The sequence below is a fragment of the Rhinopithecus bieti genome, unplaced genomic scaffold (assembly GCF_001698545.2).
Source record: "Rhinopithecus bieti isolate Rb0 unplaced genomic scaffold, ASM169854v2 scaffold_13262, whole genome shotgun sequence".
NCBI lineage: Eukaryota > Metazoa > Chordata > Mammalia > Primates > Cercopithecidae > Rhinopithecus > Rhinopithecus bieti.
The window spans coordinates 207842-228704 of NW_016808004.1; the positions used below are offsets into that span (position 1 = coordinate 207842).

The following is a 20863-nucleotide window of genomic DNA, read 5'->3' on the forward strand; positions in this document are numbered from 1 at the left end:
AGTGCCCCTTCCCACACCTTGCTCTAGGCATTGCTGCATCCAGCTGTTTGTCTGTATCCTTTGCAACACCCTTTAAAAGAAACTAGTAAATGTAAGTAAATGCTTCCCCAAGTTTTGTGACCTGTTATAACAAATTATCCAATCTGAGGAGGGGATTGTGGGAGCCCCTGACTTATAACTGGTGGGTCAGAACTGCAGGGGACAACCTCAGACTTGCAACTGGCATCTGAAATGGGGACAGTCTTGTCGGACTGAGCCCTTTAACTTGTGAGAGCCAATGCTCACTCTGGGCAGGTAGTGTCAGAAATGAGTTGAGTTCTAGGCTACCCAAGTGGTTTCTTGGGTAGCACCGAGGATTGGAGAATTGCTTGGTGTAGAAAAAGGCCCCACGCATTTGCTATTAAGTATAGAGAAGAACAGTTTGTTTTTCTTTTAGTCCCAGTTCTATTAATATCCCAGCTGATAATCTGGGATATAGAACTGTATGATCTTTTTGAAGCTCAGTTTTCCCACCTCTAAAATGCGGATAATCACACCTGCAAAACTAGCTCAAAATGTGGCATTCAATGAGCCAATGAATGAATACTGGAGGTATAGGGGAAGTGGGCCTCCGAGGGGTGGCTCTTCACCTATCCGCAGGGACATGTTTTAATATTTTAATAATTGGTATGTTGCAATTTGGTATGGTTGTCCAGTTGAGTAACTGGCTCTGACAGGCAGCATGGGATACTGCTGCGATTCTAATTGACATGGTTAACTTGGTACAAGCATTCAATTCAGTGTCAATTCCACTACCTCCATCCCCTTCAACATATTTTCCATGTACTATATTGTTTCAGACACACACACACACACACACACACACAAGATCACTCCTGTGTTCTAGATAAAGACACTAAGGACACTATTTACCTCACTCAGTGCCCATGACAATGATGAGCACAGTATTTTCACCCAATCACCATACTGACCTTTATCCACAAATGATTATCCAGCTTCCATCCAAAACTCCTCAAAAACATACTGCCCTTCTCTTTTGAAGGAGGCCATTTCTCTGAACTACCATTTGAAAGGGCCAGCTTTTGGAGGATGGAAAACACCTGTATTTAACAAGATTCTATGGAGACACATGCATGCCAGAAGAACCAGACTCCCTCGGAGGCTGTTTTGCCTGTGGCTACATTCTGCAGTTCTAAGAATGCAGGGGGTTTGGAAGTGGCAGTGGCTCGAGGCACAAGCACACCTTTAAAGGCCTGGCATTCAGGAGGTGACGAAGGTCAACTGTCCAGCCCCATGAACATTTTGGTCTCCACTGATACGCACACAAAATACAAATCGCACTGCTAATTGCAGAGGACAGGAACACGAAGTCAAAGTATAAAAGCGAGAACGATGACTTTCTATCCGCCATGTCCAGCACATTAGTGACTGCTTTATACAGAGGTTTCATTGCATATTTAAATAACTGAACAAGGATATAAAGAATGCAGCCTAGCTGGGAGAGAAAAGGCTGCTTTCAGGGCTGGTGCTGCCTGCAGATGGGGGTGATAGGCCCTTGAATTTATAGCCCTCAGCGTGTTTACAAAATAAGGGCTCTAATTCTCCTATTGTTACAGCAAGACTGGGGAAAACAGAGCTCTAGGGAAGAACAGGGACCTGGTGGGCAACTAAGGAAAAAATGATTTACAGGTCACCTCTCCTCCGTCCAAGTCACCTCAGCCTTCATTAGTCCCAAAGACAAGCCAGCCCTAACCCCAACCAACCCCCCAAATTTATACTCACCTTCTCAGAACCACGGTGCCCAAAAATGTAACGCATCATATATTTTCTTGCTGTTCCCCAAGTTTATAATGCCATTAGTGTGATCTACGACAGGCTGGTTTATAGAGAGAGCAAAGTAATAATATAAAAAGGAAATACCCATAACCTGAAGTGGGGAGGGGCAGGCAAGATTGATGGAAAGTGCAGTTGTCTGGAGGAATGGCAACCCAGTAATTGAATACCTGGAGTGGGGGTGGTGCATGGGTGGGGAGCATGTTCTGTAGCTGGATTTGCTTTTTTTTTTTTTTCCACAGGAGGGTGAAAGGCACGGCAGGCATGGTTTTGTTCCCTTGGGTTGGATCCCAGGAATGCCTTCCCTGCAAGAAGTGAAGCAGAATTGCTGACAGAGTGGGTTGGTGATTTCCCTCCAGAGTCCAGTCAGTGGGTCAATGCCCTTGCTCTGCTCCTGTTTCAGGGCATGGGGCTTATTTCAGTACCAGGGGCAAGTAGCAGCCCGTGAGCTAGGACTTTCTCAATCTTGTTGGGTCTTCAGTCCTGGAGAAGACTTGATCCTTTTGATACCAGATTTCATCCTGGCTCTGAGTTTCTTTTCAGGGTGTTGGGGTATTAGGGGATGTTGGGAGAAGCTTTCAAACACAGTTTTGCAAATCACATAGAATTCATTTTGCCTCCTCTGATCTTACAGCTATTCTCTGGAGTAGGCAGGCTGGTTGAACTTCAAGAGGAGAGGCGTTCCTGGGAGCCTCCTCGGTGAACCTGCACACCTGGAGGCCAGATGTGCTTCACCCTCCTTGCAAAGCCTCTCTAGTCTGGTGCCCAGAGAATACAGCTTCAGCAGCAACTCACTTTGCTTTTCAGTTTAGATGAGAAAAAACAACAAAATAGTCCATCAGGGACAAATTCTTGCCAATGAATTTGCTTTTGCAAGAAGTTCACCTTTGTTCCTCAAGCATCATCATTAAGTGTGTGTGCCCGATGGGAGGTCCAGGTTGGCCTGTGGAGGAGCTGGGGATGGATTCTGAAGCCATCTGGGGACCAGTGGCTGCTCCTGCTCAGTAGAGGGGTGGGCATGGCTTTGTTAATGGCTACCCAAGGCTCTGGCAGCTGATCTGAAGGCCCAGGGCTGTTATCACAATGCCATCATTAGTTGAAACAAAATCATTCCTTGTAACTGGAATATAGTTACCATAAACAGCATATGTTATTGGGCATTCTATTTCTAATAATTGTAATTATGGTGGAATACTTGCCATTAATATAATAACAACAACGATTGACTAGTTCTCTGTTCCAGACCAATAACTTCACCTGAACGCATTCTTTGTTCAGGGAAAAAAAAAGGTAATTCAATATCCCTGATAGTCAACAAAGCTACTGTTGAAATGGAAGACACACAGATGAAAGCATTCCTGAGATGCAAGATGGTGCCGGGTAGATGAAAAGCCACCTGTCAGCCTCACTCTTAGCTAACAAAAGGACACTGTCTGCATCCCCTCACTCAAAGGGTAAAAGGAAATGAAAATCCCAGAGGTTTCCAGAGGAGTCACCAGGGCCTGGGTACACCTTCATTCCAAGAGGGTGGGCCTTGGGCTGGATGTTCAGTGGAACTGCAGGTCCTGAGGGTATGGGCCACCCTGTTAGGTAAAGATGGTTGACCTAAGCCTTGACTTGACAGTCACCCTATAATTGCCAGCCCCCCGACCATTTTTTGGGCATGGATTTATCTTGGGGACTTTCCAGCTTCTTTCTACCTACAATGACAGAACTTTAGAGATGATGTAGACCAATGGCCTAATTTTATAGATCTCTAAACACAGATCTCCATAGATCTTTTTCACCTTTAAACCTCTCACAATGCCTCGAGTGTGGCTGAAATGCTTAGGGTAATGAAGAATGAACAGTTAAATCATAGCAAAACTTCAGAGTACTGTGCTGTCAGTAAGCTCTTCCCCTAGAGTAGTGACAGCACACAGGTTTCTGGAGGCTTCCACAAAATCACCTTTTAATTGGGTAGTTTTCTTTTTACCCCTTACTCCTGCTACTATCTCTTCCCAGAAACATATATGGTAATGTTCCACATAAGGATGCTTCGGTCAATGACAAACTATATATAGGACAGAAGTCTCATAAGATTATAATATTGTAGTTTTACCATGCTTTTTCTATGTTCAGATATGTTTAGATACCCGAATACTTCCCATTGTGTTATAATTGGCTGCAGTATTCAGTACAGTTACCTGCTGCACAGGTGTGTAGCCTAGGATCAATAGGCTAGGCCATGTAGCCTAGGTTTGCAGTAAGCTACAGCATGTAGGTTTGTGAAAGTACACCCTATGATGTTTGCACAATGACAAAATTGCCTAATGACACATTTCTCAGAGGGTATCCCCAACAATAAGCAGCCCATGACTGTACATTGCTAAAATAAGTACATGTAGAATGTAAAAATAGAGCAAACAATCAAACAACAACATAAAAAAATCCTCATATTTACACTAGCAGCCAGGAACTGTCTTTTGAGTTCTGAGGACAATGACCTCCTTTCACTGACCCCACGTGGCTGGAGTCAGTCAGGAGTCCACACATACTTCTTGTTTCCTCTTTGCCACATTCACTAGGAAGATGCTACAACAACCATCACCAGGTGGCCAACTCTGGTTCACCTCTATGCTGACACTCAAAATGGCCCTGGGATTGAGCTGGGTAGAATGCAACCTCCAAGCCTGGACCAGAAACACCCCAGTAGAGCTTCTTTTTCTTAGAATAAATAAACATCCAAGGTAAAGAGGAGCCAAAATGTATTCCATGTGATAAAGGAGGCATGGGCGATTCCAAACTACCCCAGAGCCGCTCCCTGCCATGGCCTGCCAGGCTCACCGTACCATGGCTCACGGGAAATGGAGAGGATGTCAGTGTGGCAGCAAGAGGTTAGTACATACAGCTCCATATCCTTCTCTGGGCCACTTCCTCCAGACTAGTTCCTTTCTCCGTGGCCCTGGCATCCCATCCTCTGAGATGCTGTGAATCCGTGGCAGTCTTTGCTTGTGTCAGGTATTGAGGGGTGTCCCAACTGGCTTGGAGTCCGGGTACTTGAAGCCATCATTCCTCTAAAATCTCTGCATTGCCCTGGGAAAGACGGTGGGCTCTTATTTTATTCTTCTTCCCCCATCCACTTTTTTTTCTTTTTTTTTGGAAACAGGATCTTGCTCTGTTGCCCAGGCTAGAGTGTAGTGACTTGCTCGTGGCTCACTGTAGCCTCAATCTCCCAGGCTCAAGCAATCCTCCCATCTCAGCCTCTCAAGTAGCTGGGACTACAGACATGCAACACCATGCCCAGCTTACTTACTTACTTATTTTTATTTTTTGTAGAAAAAAATAAAAATATTTTTCTACTGGGGAGAGTTTACTATGTTGCCCAGACTGGTCTTGAACTCCTGGGCTCAAGTGATCCTCACACCTTGGCCTCCCAAAGTGCTGGGATTACCATGCCTGGCCTTATTTTATTCTCTTCTGGTTCTTTTCCCCTCTTTCTGAGCAACAGAAGGAGGCTCCTCTTCTATACTTAAAAGAAAGAAATGTGGTACAAGAAGAGCAAACAAGAAAGAAAAAGCAGAAATTCAAAAGCTTCCTGCAAGGTAATTAAATGATTAGAGGCCTTCAGAATCCACCAGCTAGCTCAATTGTTTTTGCTTTCAGTTTACTCTTGGGCCTGTCCGCACATAGAACCTCTGCCAAACACGGCAGTCTGGAAAGCTGGAGAGAAGCTGAGAACCACTTTGTCTCAACTCCCATCAAATTATTTGCAGGTTTCAGACCAGAACAAGAAAAGGATTCTTTTCACATCCCTGTCCCCAGCCTTGCTGTGTCAACCAGTCCTTCTGCTCATGAAACCACACCCCAAGACAGGCCCAGCCAGGCTGATGAGACTGTACAGCCTTTTATCAAGGACATTCCCTTGCTGCCTGACTCACATCGCTCTTATTACCTTTATATCCATGTTGTCTTTTTAAAGTAGAGAACTGACACATAAGTATGAGATTCACACTCCTACATAAAATCCAAGGTGCAACCACTCTCCTCCCTTTCCCTATAAAGGGACAGGGTCTCTTTTCCTGACTGTGAATCCATAGTAGCCATTTCCAGGCATGAACAGATTCCCATGGAGAGGGAGTTGGTCTTTTGTCTGAGGCTTTCATAATCTCTTCTTATTTCTGTCTGAAACTTGCAAGGAACTTCATGGGAGCTGAGACAAAGGTTTTCAGCCTCTCACCAGCTTTCCAGACTAGTGTATCTAGCAAAGGTTTTATCTAGCAAAGAAGCCCAAGAACAAAATGCAATCAAAACATTTGAGCTATGTGGAGGCTTTCAAAGGTCCCTAGTCATTTCATTATTATTATTATTGTTATTATTATTATTATATTATTATTTTTTTTTTTTTTTTTTTTTTTTTTTTTTTTTTTGAGACGGAGTTTGCTCTGCGCCCAGGCTGGAGTGCAGTGGGCCGGATCTCAGCTCACGCAACCTCCAACTCCCGGGTTCCACATCCATTCCTCCTGCCTCAGCCTCCCAGTAGCTGACTACAGGCGCCCGCACGTCGCCCGGTATTTTTTTATTTTTAGTAGAGACGGGGTTCACCGTGTTAGCCAGGATGGTGGATCTCCTGAACCTCGTGATCCGCCCGTCTCGGCTCCCAAAGTGCTGGGATTACAGGCTTGAGCACCGCGCCCGGCCCATTCTCATTATCTTAATGAAGGTTTTCAAATTTCTACTCTTTCTTTCTTGTTTGCTCCCCTTGTCTGTTACTCAATCATGACCATCCTCTCCCCTGACGTCTCCACTCCTTGCTTTTACTTCTAAAATGAATCACCTTTCTTACTGTCCACCTATAGAACTCCTACTCAGCCATTGAGACTTGGGAAAAATGGGATTTGGGCCTGGATTTTCTGATGGCTAAGCACAATGCAGTCATACCCACCATGCTAGGGGAGCCCCATGCAGCAGATGTTAGCATGGGTTGTACATTGACCTTCCCTTTCAGCCTCAGATAAAAGAGAGCTTCTCTCATGCCATGAGGGTTTGGCCAAAGGTAGGATTCTTAGTGGGGTATGAGTCTGGAATGGGGAGGGCATTTGATGGGCCTGTATGTTCTCTCAATGCCCCTCCTGCCCCCTCCCCCCACCAAATCCCCTATGCTTCCTGCACCTGGACAGGTCCCTTCTCTCACAGCTGTGGTGCTGGCCACATGGTCATGACACCTGTGTGGTGTGTAAAGGGATCTGAAAGATACACCCAAGACTAGGGGTGGGGGGGAAGGTGCTGGAGACTGCTGAGTCCAGTGCTGGCTGAGAGAGTGCAAGAAACATTGTCGTATTTGAACAACAGACTTTTCCAGAGGTATACCTGTTATCCCTGAAGTCCTTGCCCACACTCTGACATTCTAAGAGAGATAACAGCATAGGCAGAAAGTATTTTTGGTGCGGTGAGGATGAATGTTCAAGAAGAATAAAACTTCAGAGGAAATAGAAAGGTCACATTTTAGCCTACAGTATCTCAGTGATTCTTCAACCTGGTCCGAGCATCAGAACCACAGGGAGGGCCTGTTGAAGCCCAAAGGGCCTGTTGAAGCCCAAGTTGCTGCACTCTGCCCCCAGAGCTTCTCATTCAGTTGGCCTAGGCTGGAACAGAAGACTTTGTATTTCTAGCAAGTTCTTAGCTGATGCAGATTCTGCTAGTCTGGGAACCATGCTTTGAAAACCTCTGCTCTAGCTCACAAGTTGACCATTTTTTTATTCTCATCTCTCTCCCTTTTACTCAACTTGCCCTCTTTGGGGGCCGCAGTTCTCCTCTGTCAACAGTGCCCTGAGGAATAGCTGAGGAGTCTGGACACAGTCCTGCTGTGTACCCACAATTATTTCTAGGACACACTAACATACCCATCTCTTTGGAATCTTTCTAGGACCCATCTGGTGTGTGGAGGATCCTTCTTGCTGGAATGACCTGGAATACACCTTTGTCTGTAACAGAACCTCCAGGGCTGATCCAGAACCCACAGTCCCAGCACAGAGTTTGGCATATTTCCTGCTTTTATAAAGTGGACCCTTAAGAGTCAGGAGGAAGGGGTTGGTCCTGCACGGTTTTCCTTTGGTTTCTCCTCTTAAGGGAATGTCTCTCTTCTGTGTCCCATGCTCACAACAAGAGGCACTCACCACTCTGGCTGCCAGGGACCTACCTCGGGCAGCTTTACTCGGCCTTCCTGGAAGGAGCAAGTCTTGGGGTCATGGGTGCAGACATGCCGGTATTTACACCAGTGGCAGCGGTATGGACTCTCCACGCAGGACAGGCACCTGGGCACAGAGGAAGGGAGGCACAAATCTAAGAACCTGGATGAGCCCAAAGCAGAGGGCCTGAGTCTCTAGGATCTAGCAAAACATTTTTAGTATTCAGAGAAACCACCGTGAAATGCGCAGCAAGGGCAGATCTTATGCACATCTATCCCTTTACTCCCCAAGAGCTCAGGAAGCTAATGGTCTCTGGTTTCCTTCCTTTCCCATATGTAGCTGACAACCCTGGTCCCCCAAGGCCAAATTAGCCCTCCTCCATCTCCATGGGATAACATCCTCCTTTTCAAAAGAGGGAATGATAAGGTCTGGAGCAGAGGGCTTGTGTAGAGAGACCTAAGAGTTGGGGTAAACAAAAGATTAGGTTTGTATTCAAATGGACTCTGGGTCTCTGCTGCTGAGAAGCCACCTTGCCTCAGGAGGAAGTGACTGAGGCTGTTCACTCACTACGATGGCTCCTCCGTGGTTGGCAACCCCATCCCTCACCTTTACCCCAGGAAACCAAGGCAATTTTATAGGAGCTCCTGACTGCTTAAAAGCCCAACATGGTTCCTTTTTCCAGACTCAAATGCCTCTCCATACAGGCTATGTCCTTCACGGTGTCGATGACCACTGCCCCCAATGCAGGTTTGTTGCTTTGGCCATGAATAGGCCACACTTTCCCCACAAGCCATCCCTCCCTCCAGAGCACCATTTCTTCTTTCCACCACCTGACTACCTGCTTGACCAAGGAAGAGCTGGTCACCCTGGGCCCTTCTCTAGTGAATCTCTTGGCTGAAATCTCTGGGACAGTCCTAGCCATCTTGTGTCATATCTCACCATTACCTGTCCGGCTCCTCTACTAGTCCAAGGGCCATCAACTCCTGGAGGGTAAGGATTGAGTCTTTGTGTTGCATTGATTTTTGACTCCACCGCGTCTAATGAGTAACACATTCCCTTGCACATAGGAGATGCTTAAAATCATTTTATGGGCTTAATGGAAGCTTCACACATGATTTCACTTATTTACTCTGCTTCCCCAGAGAGGAAAGAGAGGATGGAGGGATTAGGCCACCGAGTGGTAAAGACAGGCACAGCTCTGTCTGGTAAAGACAGGGACAGCTCTGTCACAGGAGGCAACAGGAGAGTCCCAGGGCTAGAGCAACTCATTTTTGTCTGGGAGGGCTGGATGCCTTCTTACTTGGGGCCCCAAAGACAGCTAAGCTCTAGACTCACAGCTACCATAAGCAGATCAATAGACCCTAAAATTCCACTAGCCTAGATCCCCAGTGTCTCTTGTCATGTCATGAATGGATTGCAAAACAGGAGTGTGTTAAAGCAAGCAGGGTTTTTTGAGGTCAGGTTCCACAGTTTGCTCTGTGGAACTCTGGGGATGCCATAGAGCTCCTTTGGAGAATGTGTAGTTTTGTGGGGCTCCTAGAAGGGTTCCAGGCCCCCCAACCTTTAATTAGAGAAGCTCCTGCTTCCATCTATTCTGTATATTGGGCATCCACACCTACTTTCAGTTTAGGTTTCTATGGTGAAAAGAAAAACAGGCTAGCCCATTCACAACCTGGTCCAACCCCATCATTTGATAAAGAAAAGATAATCTAATAATAGCAAGAACACGTGTGGTGCCTAAACACTGGGCCAGACATGGCTGTAAATGCTTCTCCTTAGCATGGCCCTTTTACCCCTTGTGGCTGTCCTGTGGGGTAGGTAGAGCTGATATTCAGGGCTAGCAGCCAAGCACAGCATCCCAGCCAATGACTGCTCTGATGGGACAGTGCTCCTGCCATGTCAGTTGGTAAATATTTGCGTGACACCCTTGGAAGGAGCACTACGATTTCCCTGTGGATAGAGGACACTGGGGCACAGAATGGTTGACCTTCCCAGTTGGTCCGGCTGCAGAGCCAGAGTCTCTGCCCCCGCCACCTGCCACTGGAAGTTAGATGCTTAAGTCAAACAAAGCTGGAGCTGGAGTCAGTCTTCCTGACCCCTGAGCCAGAGTCTCCCAACCCCATACCTTTCTGCCTCCCTTTGGCCCTTACCAGACTGTCCCCACCTGGCCTGAGGGGCCTGTGGGGAGCTGAGCATGCGATTGAGTGGTTAGACCACTTGCCCCTGTCCTGGATACACATCAGGGCCTCTCTCCCTCAGATCCCTCCTCTGCCCATGCAGCTTGCTCTCTGTTCTTCACGTGGGATGCACCATCCCACAACAGATGGTGGAGATGGAATTGAGTTAGAATGACTGATGTCAGGGAAGATGTATGCGCTAGGGATGTGGAGAGCCCCACTCCCTAAGTTCTCACTCTCTGCTCTTCTAGTCTCTTTCCATTAACCCTGTGGGTACCAGAGGAGAGAGGGTGAAGGAGATCTCCTCTGGGGCTTCTAAATGGTGATTCCCTGGGAACAGTGATGGGGTTTTCTGATCTTTGGATGAACCTTGACCCCAGGAACAGGAAGTGGGGTAAGGCAAGGGCCACTTACGAATTGTGGACGCTGCAATTGTAGAAGACAAAGCTGGTGCTGGCGAAGGTCATGCCAGTCTCCTTTGACTTGAGCTGCAGCTGTACGACATGGTGGTCCCCTATGAGGAGAGATGGCTGAGGGGTCGGAGAACGCTGAGGCCCCAAGTCAAGGATTCCCTGACCAGTGACACATGCTGGAAAAGGGAGCCTGCTCCCCAGGGTGCTGTTGGTTTAACAGGGCTCTGACCCAGCAGATCCAGTCCCAGGACAATCCTGAGAGCAGCTGCAGAGGGCAGTTCTAGTCTATTCTCCCTGCCCACTGTATCACTTCCCCTCTTCCACGTGTACACACACAGATGCACACTGCCAGGAATTCAAATGTGCATTCACATGCCTGATATACTGGCCAGACTCACAAAATTGATTCATAACCAGAAGAAACACATATGTAGACTTCTAGGAATGCTGCCACAAACTGCACAAGAGGTTTTGCATGTATGTGTGTGTATGCATGAGCTCATTCCCCATCTTTGTAAAGAGAGCCCCTGTTCTGACACTACCTCCTCTGGGGGCGCTCAGGGCTCCACCAGGGTGGGAGACCCTGGAATCCTCAGCTGGCGCCAGGGAGGAGCTGCAGCCCATGTTTAATTCACAACCCTGACCCTAGGCCCCCACTGCAAGCCTTGTTCTTTGCCTTCCCTGAGAGCCTCATTAATCAATCAGCTCCGAACAAATGTGACAAGCCCAAATGGGAGGGACAACATGGAATCAATCTGCCCAGGCTGGGCCTGTCCCTCACCAGCATGGAGCCTCTGCCCACTGCTGTCTTTCCTGGGGCAGCTTGCTCCCAATAACAGGAAGCTCTGGGGAGACCTGGGAGGGCAGAATAGGGAAGGCAGTGGTCCAGGGTCAGAGACCGGCCATGTGAGCATCCCTGCACCTGCTCAGTGGCCTCCTCCACTGACCTGCCAAGCCAGTGGAGCAGGTTGAACTTAACCGCTGTCCTGGCCTGCCCCTCCCCACCCTCTCTGCAGCTGCTCCTTGCCCAGGATGAGGGTGACTCTTGGGGGCTAACCTAGGGCTGAGACAGAAGGGCTGTAACAGTCAATGCCAAGGACAGTGGAGGGAGATTTCATCTCCCTCTTCCCATAACACACCCACCAACCCATGCCCCTTCCTCTGACCCTCCCCTGCCTGTAGGCTCCCCCAGTTCCCCCACATCTGTCCTGAATTCTCCTCATCTAGCCAGGAGGAAGACGTGCCACTCAGCTGTGCCTCCGGGATGCTCACCATTCTCTGTGATGATCCGGGGCACCTCCTTGGCTGCAGGGGAGTAGCACTGGATCTGATTGCCCACCACCAGCCCATCCATCTCTGACAGGTCCTCAAAGGTGCAGTTGACGCCAGCTGACAACTCCGGGACATTGTAAGTCTCCAGGACCAGCTGTGAACAGCCAGGCAGGGGGAGAGAAGGAGGAGGGTGAAATGGGAAAAGGACAGGTATGGAATAAAAAAAGAAAGTGGGAGAGCGAGAGAGATCACAGGCAAAGCAAAGACAAGCAAGGGGCAATATTAACATGGAGAAGAGACTCAAGTTATTAGGAGAGCAGCACAGAGGCCGCGGTGAGATGCAAAGAGACAGAGACAAAAGAAACCTCATTAGGATCGAAATGGATTTGGCCCCAGGAAACAAGAATGCTGAGGGGATTTTCGTGGTGAGAGAACATCGGGCAGGACTGAGGTGTGGCTGATGGAGCACCTCTCCCATTAGGCCCTATTTTGGAAAAACAGAAACACCAACCACCAAGTGCCCAGTGCTAGAACTTGGAAGTCACCTGTGCCCCTTTCTCTCTCTCTACATGCATCTTTCCCATTTTATAGTTGAAGATATCATTCCCAACACCTTTTGTCACCTTTGATCATTTTTGGTGCTGGTGCTCCCTGCCTTTCTACTCTTTATGAATAGAGTCTCTTCCCCAATAGTTCTGTCCCTGTCCCCTTCTTGCATCCCCCCATGGACGCTTAATTCTTTGATATCCTGCACCCCTCTCTCAAGCTGCTTCTGCTGGCCAGGCTTGGCCCAGTCCTCCAGAGAGGCCTTGGGCTAAGGCACTTTTTGGTAGGACAGAGTTTTCCTTGCATCCCTGGACCCTACCCCAACCCCCACAACCCTTACCAGCACGTTGTACTGAGAGACGGAGATATTGTTGGGATGGACCGTCAGCCGGACACACTGCTTCATCTCTGAGGCAAACCTGCGGGGCTCCTTGGACCGCTCACACCGCTCCTTCCGGGTGCAGCTAGGAAGGACATACCCTCGAGTTACTCAGGAGATGGCCACTTGGTCCAGGGAGGTCCGGATGCTGAGGTCAGGCATTTCCAGCAGCTCCCAGTATGTGTCCAAACTCAATGTGCCTGCAGCTAAACTTTTTGTGTCCTTCCTCAAGCCTGGTCCTCCTCCATCATTCCCAAATGTAGAAAAGATGGCAATTCCAATCACTTCTTGCCAAAGGCAGAAACTTGAGAGTCATCCTAACTCTACTCATCCTCTCCAAACTCATATAAGGAATTGCACAGTTCTGTCTATTCACCCTCTCTGCACATCCTTAGGCCTTGCCATTCCCTTCCCCTCCTTAGGCAACCTGAGATTTGTTTTCTTCATATAGAAAATACACCTCCTTGCCTTTGAACATGCCAGTTCTTCTGCTGGACTTCCCTCTCCTCACTTCTCCACCTGTCCAGTTCCTACTTTTTCTTCCAGTCATGGCTCAAAATGCACCTGCAATCTCTCCTTCCCACCCTAGGCAAAGTGAAGAGCTTCCTCCTAGGATCTCATAGCACCTTGGAGTCTCCTACTTTAAGAAGCCTGGAACTTCTTAGATTATATGACAATTATTGGGCTAAGTACAGCCCTCTTCTACCAAGTAGGAGCTTCTCAAAAAAAAAGCAGCTATGTTTGATTTATTTTGGAATCCCCTCAAGTAGGCAGGTGAGAGAGAGGGAAGGAAGGATCAAAGGAGCTAAAAACTGTAGTTAAAAGCTTGCTCTGGATCAGAATCCTGGCTCTATCTAAGGTTTGCTGTTACTCTTCAGTGCTCTGTGTTGTACAAAGTGTATGGTGTCACAGGTGGACCATGACCAGTGTGACCTTGCAGTCCTAGCTGATGAAGGTTTGTGAAAGATGCATATGAAAATCATGGACCTCCCCCAAATGCAGGCATCACTTGAGGTCACTGCACAGAGGTATCTGAATTTCAGGGAGCAGTATTTAATCCAACTCAGGTGAACTTTGTGAACATAGGGCTTCACCAAGTGGTCATGATTTGGAAACTCTGGACTACAGATTTTATTATGGGGTGGGGTCAAGCAGGGTCCTCAAGAGGGACACGATGAGAGAAGATGAGAGCAGGGAAGTCACTCCAGAGTTGCTGATCTCTTTTGATTAAAGAGATAAGATTTTGCAGAGGAAGGAAGATGTCAGGAGCTGTTGCAGGGCAGGAGGGAGCCCCAGGCAAGGAGTTTATTAGGACACAGGACAGTCAGGGATAGGGAATCTACATGGGGAGGGAGCCTTGGGGAGGGAGACTTGGGGAGGGAACAACTGTCTCAGGAAGCAGACAGGTATGGTGTGGGGCAAGGAGATGAGGGAAGGGGGCACCTGGATACCCTGAGCTGCTCTTGGGGTAACTCAGGCTTAGGGAAAGCTATGGGGGTTTCTCCTCCCACTTTTGGCCACAGCAAGAATGACAGCCTGGGTGGACAGCCTGAGAGGAGAATCTAGCAAATGAAGGAAAAATCACTGAAGGCCATGGACTGAAGCTGTTCCTCTAAGGATGGGATAAATGGAGGGACACAGGGACAGAATACAGGACTTCAAAGTAGATTGGATGTGCAATGCGAAAGTGAAAAACAACCCTGAACAGTACATTTATGGCTGCGAAGTACGAGCGCTTATTAATAGGCACGTGATATGGGGTTTACACTGCCTAGCGTTTAAGTCTCATAACAATGCTGCAACAAACCCCACCTTGTCAGGACGTGTTGGGACACAGACGCACCCTGCAGCCTGTGCTCCACTATGGAGCTCTACCTCCTGAAGCTTCCAGACTGAGGAGTGAGGGGCAGACCCCTGCTGCAGACTAAGCCGGTTCTTCTCACCATCCTGGTGCCCTCTTCGTGTCCTTAGGGCAATTCAAACATTTTCCCCTCGATCTTTTTGTCTAGGCTAATCGCTGTTTCTGCCTGGCACTGGGATGCACTTTGAGTGTTATTGCAACTTGTTGGATGAAGATAAATTCTCCAGGGTGCTTCTAGGAAACACCCTCCCAGGAGTGAAGGATCAGGAGTGAGTGTGGTCATCCCCGTGGCACTTCCTTGCTGCTCCAGCTGACCGATGGCAACAAGAGTGTCTGCCTAAAAGACTTGGAAGTTAATTTACCAGGCCAGCTCCTCTGCGAGGACTCCATTACCTTCAGCCATTAAGCTAATGTTATGGACTTTTCCAGAGTGTCTGCACTGACATCGCTATTAATAGTGTTATTACTCCCATTAACAGCAGACCCAGAGAGCTAGTACGGGCTTAAATTATTCACTGACTCCCCAACTTTGAAGTTCCTATTTCTAAGAGCAATCAGTAGGTCTGAAAAATGTCTTTGATTAAATTATGAAGAGAGGGAAAAGCAGAGCTGTTTCCAGGCCAAACATCACCTGGAGTTACCAAATAGAGGTTCGGATAGAAAAGACAGGACTCCATCTCTCTTCCAGGGGTAGGGAGGGAGGGGTGGCACACAGGTGTTTGCTCAGGGGATCTCAAGACAAGTTCTACTTGCATTGCTTGCTGCTTCCAAAGTTCATGTGGTTGCATCTTGTCACTGCTCCTGAGAGCGCCAAAGGAACTACTCATCACCATCCCCCAATTTTAGGTTTTATAGGGAAGCCACCTGTAATTTACAATTTTAAATATCACATTTAACTGTATAATCTTGGGCAAATTACTTAACATCTTGGTGCCTCAGCTTTCTCATCTATACAATGGGGGCAAAACAGTAACTACCTAATAAGGTTATTATGAGGATTAAATGAGATTATGTGAGTAAAGCATTAAGGACAGGGCATAGCTCATAGTAAGCCCTCATAAATGTTAGCTAGTATTATCATCTTATCCTCTCTGACATCGTCATTTGACCTCTCCAAACTGTAGCTGATGTAGAACCACAGATTTATTTGATTTTATTTTTTATGTGTTATTTATTTTTAGAATGAGTGTTTTTTATTTTTAGGGTCTGGCTCTGTAGCCCAGGCTGGAATGCAGTGGCATAATCTCAGCTCTCTGCAAACTCCACCTCCTGGGCTCAAGCCATCCTCCCACCTCAGCCTCCCAAGTAGCTGGGACTACAGGCACACACCACCATGCCCAACTAACTTGTATTTTTTTGGTAGAAACCGGTTTTACCATGTTGCCCAGGCTGGTCTCAAACTCCCGAGCTAAAGCAATCCACTCATCTCTGCCTCCTAGAGTGCTGGGATTACAGGCGTGAGCCACCATGCCCCGCCCAGAGAATCACAGATCTTCTCCATGACTGGCCCTTGGGGCAAATCAAAGACAAAAGAAAGGCAGGACTGCAGTACTTTTCCTCTTAATAAAGGAAAAGGACAGCCCAGAGACCAGGAGGGAGAAAAGACTAAAAGAATGGTCTGGATCATAGCTCTGTTTTCTTAATAGCTGTCAAAGGGTACTGAGAACTCAGCTATCTTAGTGGAAAGTCAAGTGTAAGGTCAGAGCCAGAGATGTTTTGACATTTCTACTATCCTCCAGGACTCATGAGGGTGGAGGCTACAAATGTCCAAAAGCACAGACAATTGACCTTAAATATGATAGGATAATGGAAGGGGAGGCATGAATTCCTGCTGGTTTCTTCTGGGGTCTGTCAAGGGAATGGACTTCGGCTTTTCTAGGACTGTGATTCCCAACAGCCCAGACCAGAGCTGGAAACCAGAGCAAATTGTTATTTCATCACCTGAGAGGCAGGGGTAGTGGCTTAGATGTTTCCTTCCAAGAGGCTTCAGGTACTCCTAAAGCATGTCCCTCAGCTCCACTGTACAGGCCCCTTGACATGAAGGAATCCCCTACTTCATCCGTTTCCCAGGTAGGAAAACAGGAGCTGATACGAATTTAGATAGTGCATATGCTGTGTGACTTGGAGTTTTCTGACATTCTTCTCTGCATGCCAATGTCACTCCCGCTCCAAATACAAACATTCAGATGGCCAGCAGGAAGCTGACCCCAAGACGATACATCAGACCCCCAGAGCTGGAGTCCCTCCCTGCTAACCTCCTCTGACCTCTCTTCCTCATTCCACTTCTCTGCAGTTCATCTTCTCCAGTCTTAGATCAAAGGTGCAAAAAGCCCTTGGGGAGAAAGGCCCTAGGGCCCCTGGAAGGGGTTATTATTCAAGCCAGTGGTTCCAATGAGATTATCCTCTCTAATGAAGCAGCTACCTCCGCCCTCCCGTAAGCCTGAACTTTCACTGCTGGAGAATTCCCAGCCAAGTGGAAAATTAGAAGGGAGAGGAATGAAGGAAGGAAGGGGGTGAGGGAGAGGGAGAGAGGTGGTGATTAAGTGCTCTAGAAATTAATTCCCAAATACAGCGATAGAAATATTAACTCCCAGTGCCGCTGGCCAGGCAAACAAATTTCAATTTGGAAACAGGGCTATCTGTGAGTCCAGCCTGAGTGAGCTTCCAAGCTTGGAGAGGCCGATGCTGGGTCAATCTTCCTGGGCTCTCCAGCACGTGTTTACCAGGCTTAGACATCAGAGCTTGCTCCTTATTTCTCCCTGCGGATGATCCCCAATCCTTAACTTTTCACATTGGCCATGACCTATGCTTAAGGTGCACCATCTGTGCTTAGAATTGAGAAGATTGAAAAAGAAGGGGGTAGGGTGAGGGCCTTCCCCAGCGGACCTAGTAGAAAAGTTAAGAGAATTTAGAATGCCTACTCAACTAGGAGATTATTGGAAGCTTTGGCCATTGTCATCACATCTGGGGACACTGACAAGGGAAGAGACTATAATTCCTAATTCATAATCCTTGTCCTCCTTGAGAATGACCACAGTAATGGATAGATGTGCGTGGCTTGGAGGAAGTGGAGTAGCTAGTACAGGATCCTTCCTAGGCAGGTGGATGTGAAAGAGGTTCCTTATACGTAGGGGTAGACCAGGTGAGTCCTTTCAATGTTACAATTCTAGGATCCAGTGACTGACACCACGGTCTCATGGAACTTGAAGTATTTGGGTTGTGCCATGTAAATACTTAGGATGAATCCCAAGATAGGAAGCTCAAGATTCTACTGTAATTTTGCCTCTGCCATCAGTTGCTGGCAAATGGATCCATGGTCCTTTGCCATCTCTAAAGACCCAAAATTTACCTAAGAAGCACCTGAATCAGATTTATCCATGCCTCCCCTACAGGAGGAGGGCATAGAACTTAGCAGAAACCAGCAGGTTCAGGGGTTAAGTGGAGGCCCAAGAACCTTTCTGGGCTTATATGGCAACCAAGGCATCCTGTCCCACCACAATTAGCTCAGATGCTGGGCTTGCAGCCTGCATTGAGAAGCCATGTTCTGCCCTGGGTCCCTGACTGGATTCTGACCTTGGTAGCCATGCTTTGAATGAACAATCTATTGAACAAAACCTTAGATGAGAGGTAAAAAGGACCTGGAAATGTTCATTTTTTCCAGATGATCCCAAACCAAACCAAATTACATGTAGCAGTTGCCAAAAGAGAAAGTGAAATCGGCTTGTCTTTCTCTTTTCTTCATCAGTGGCTAGCTCTATTAGGGCCTATTAATTTTCTACTAAGGTTGAGGAGAGGTTAGTAAAGAACAGGTGTGGAGCAGAGCAGGAGTGGAGGGAGGGAGAGGGAGGGAAAGGCAGGAGAAGGGAAAAAGGAGACAGCAAAGGCATCGCCACAGGCGAATCCATTCTCTTTCTAATCTAGTCAGTAAAAAGGAGAACACTGCCTATTACCTGAGACACATTCCAACGATGACTCCAGTTGATTCTCATCAGCTTTACACTATACTTTATCCAACAGCCTGGTGTCTTCATGTCCATTAATGTCACCAAGTCCAGTAGGCTTGGTGCAGGGAAGCACTTTGCTCTGTGCAGGCTGGGCTGTTCCATCCTATGTGGCCCAGTGCAGCGTGACTGAATGCAGTGTGTGAATGCTGGAAGATGGGTGTGGTGTGTATGTCTGAAGTGAAGCCTCACAGGTAGGCCAGCTCCTCAGGTTGTCCACAGGGATCCAAGTCATTAGACTGGGAGGGACATTGAGAGCTTGAGCAGACCACAGGGCTTTTTTAATTCATATGGGAAGATGGCATTTTTAACTTATCATTCTCTGGTCATGAAACATGTGTTTTGTGTGTGTGTGTGTGTGTGTGTATTGGGGCTGGGGTGGCAGGGGCATGTTTAAAAAAGAAAAGGCCCATTTCCTTAAGTCATACTATGTCTCTGCTAAGCCGTGGAGAGGAAAATTCCAATGTACTAGTATCTAGTCTGGGATTCATTCCTTTGGATCAGAGGCTGATAGTTTTTTGGCAAAGAGTCAAGGAAAACCTCCTTGCACAGACTGCAAGGAGTTTGCTGGGTGGAAGTGGACACCAACCATTCCTCATGACTGTGTAGGCCCTGTGCAAGCAGCCCTAGGAGAGATCATTGACCTAGAAGATTAGTGTTAAGTAGCCTTTGAATATAGGTTTAAAAAAGGAGACAGCAAGGCTGTGAGATATGCCTGGGTGAAGCAAAGCAGGGCTTGCATTTTGCAATCAGCTTGTGTGTCATTAAGTGGACAATGGCATGGCTGGTTGAAGCCTTCCAAGGGGAGGAAGACTTCCCAACAGTAGGCTGGCTCCAGCACCAGCCACAGCCCTCCAGTCCTGGGAGGGAGAGGAATGGAAGGGGAGGGGGGCCAGGAGGAGGCACTGGGGTCTACCTCCAGCCTTTGCTCCCACAGTCATGGCCATTTAGGCCACTTCAGGCATGAGGGCCTGCTGCATTGTAGGCCCAGCGAGGGGTTTCATGCAGGTCCTCTCCCTTAATTTTCATAGCATGGCTATGAAGTTAGAGCTGAAGAAACTAAACCCAGACTGGGTCTGTTCATAGACAGGTCCTTCGTTGTAACTAAGTTGTAACTCTTCTTTTCTGCTCTGAAAAGCAGTGCCTTTCTTGTCTTTCCACTCTCGCCATCTTGGAAGAAACCATATAGAAAAGAATAGGAATGACTCCTGAAAAGTAACCCCTGCCAGCCTATCCAGAGGAGGGCATTCTTCCAACAGAAGAAATATGGGAAGAGGCAGGGTCATGAGGGGGTGAGAGGGAGACTTTAGAAAAGCTGATCTTATCCTTCCCCTGTGATGTCTTGGGTTACATGAGCCTCCCAGGAGTGACGCTGATGACTTTTCTTAAGAAAGGTAATGTCTGGGCCAATCGATGCGGCTGGGTCTGCTGGGCAGGATCTCATTACCTGCTGAGACTGAGACAGGCTTCTTTGATTGGGCATGAAGCCATGGGAGGGGAAGATGGGGTGGGGGGGTTGGGGACCTGCCAAGCCTGGTCACTGGAGAAAATGTTTCTGGCCCACGACAGGAGATAGCTGTGATAGGGCGAAGGCTTTCCTTTACCCTCACCCAAGTCAGAATGGGTCAGCTCAGGAACAAGGAATAAAGGCTCAAAACTCAGGGCCACCTCAATACTCAGCATTATTGAAGCTGTCATTGCCATCAGAGATGGGCAAGCCTGTGGGCCGGGGTCAGGGGCTGCAAAAGAGAGTGACTGAATGACCCTGTGTACTACCAGGTTGGCAGGTGAGTGCTTCATGACAATTGAGAGTAACAAGAGAGAGGATTTAAATTACATGAGCCTTTCTTAAGCATATTTTGGGCAACCCACCTGTGACCTTGCTGCTACAAACAGCCCATTCAGCCACATGAGCCACCCGTTTACAGAGGCCCTGCCCTTGCACAGCTCAGTCACATGTGCTCACTCTCAACCCCTCTCTCTGTCTTTTCCCTCTTCCTCTCTTGCTGGCTGTCTGTCTCTGTCTCTCATACACCCATCTGCTGCCCTTCTCTTCCTGATGCTACCACCACCTCACTCACTCCAACCATGGGGAAAGCTGGCAAAAATGACTGAGAAAATGAATTTCTCTTGACACCTCGAGGAACCCTTTTCCTGCTGTTCTGGTCTTCCTCAGTGAAGATCAGGCTTGCTGAGGCCACTTAGCAAGTGACT

At 47.8% G+C, this 20863-nt stretch overlaps 1 protein-coding gene across 7 annotated transcripts in view; it reads right to left on the bottom strand.

The window, feature by feature from the left end:
* PLXNA4 (plexin A4) overlaps positions 1 to 20863 on the bottom strand; it is a 523648-nt gene that overhangs the window by 91372 nt on the left and 411413 nt on the right. For all 7 annotated transcript variants that reach the window (XR_001887846.1, XM_017885083.1, XM_017885085.1 and 4 more), the window contains 4 exons: positions 12749 to 12872; positions 11863 to 12016; positions 10592 to 10691; positions 8012 to 8126 (listed from right to left, as the gene is read on the bottom strand). Coding sequence is in view for 6 of the 7 variants with exons in the window: in XM_017885083.1 (XP_017740572.1) it covers positions 8012 to 8126; positions 10592 to 10691; positions 11863 to 12016; positions 12749 to 12872 (493 nt within the window). In the remaining variant the exon portion in view is untranslated. The remainder of the gene's footprint in view (positions 1 to 8011; positions 8127 to 10591; positions 10692 to 11862; positions 12017 to 12748; positions 12873 to 20863) is intronic.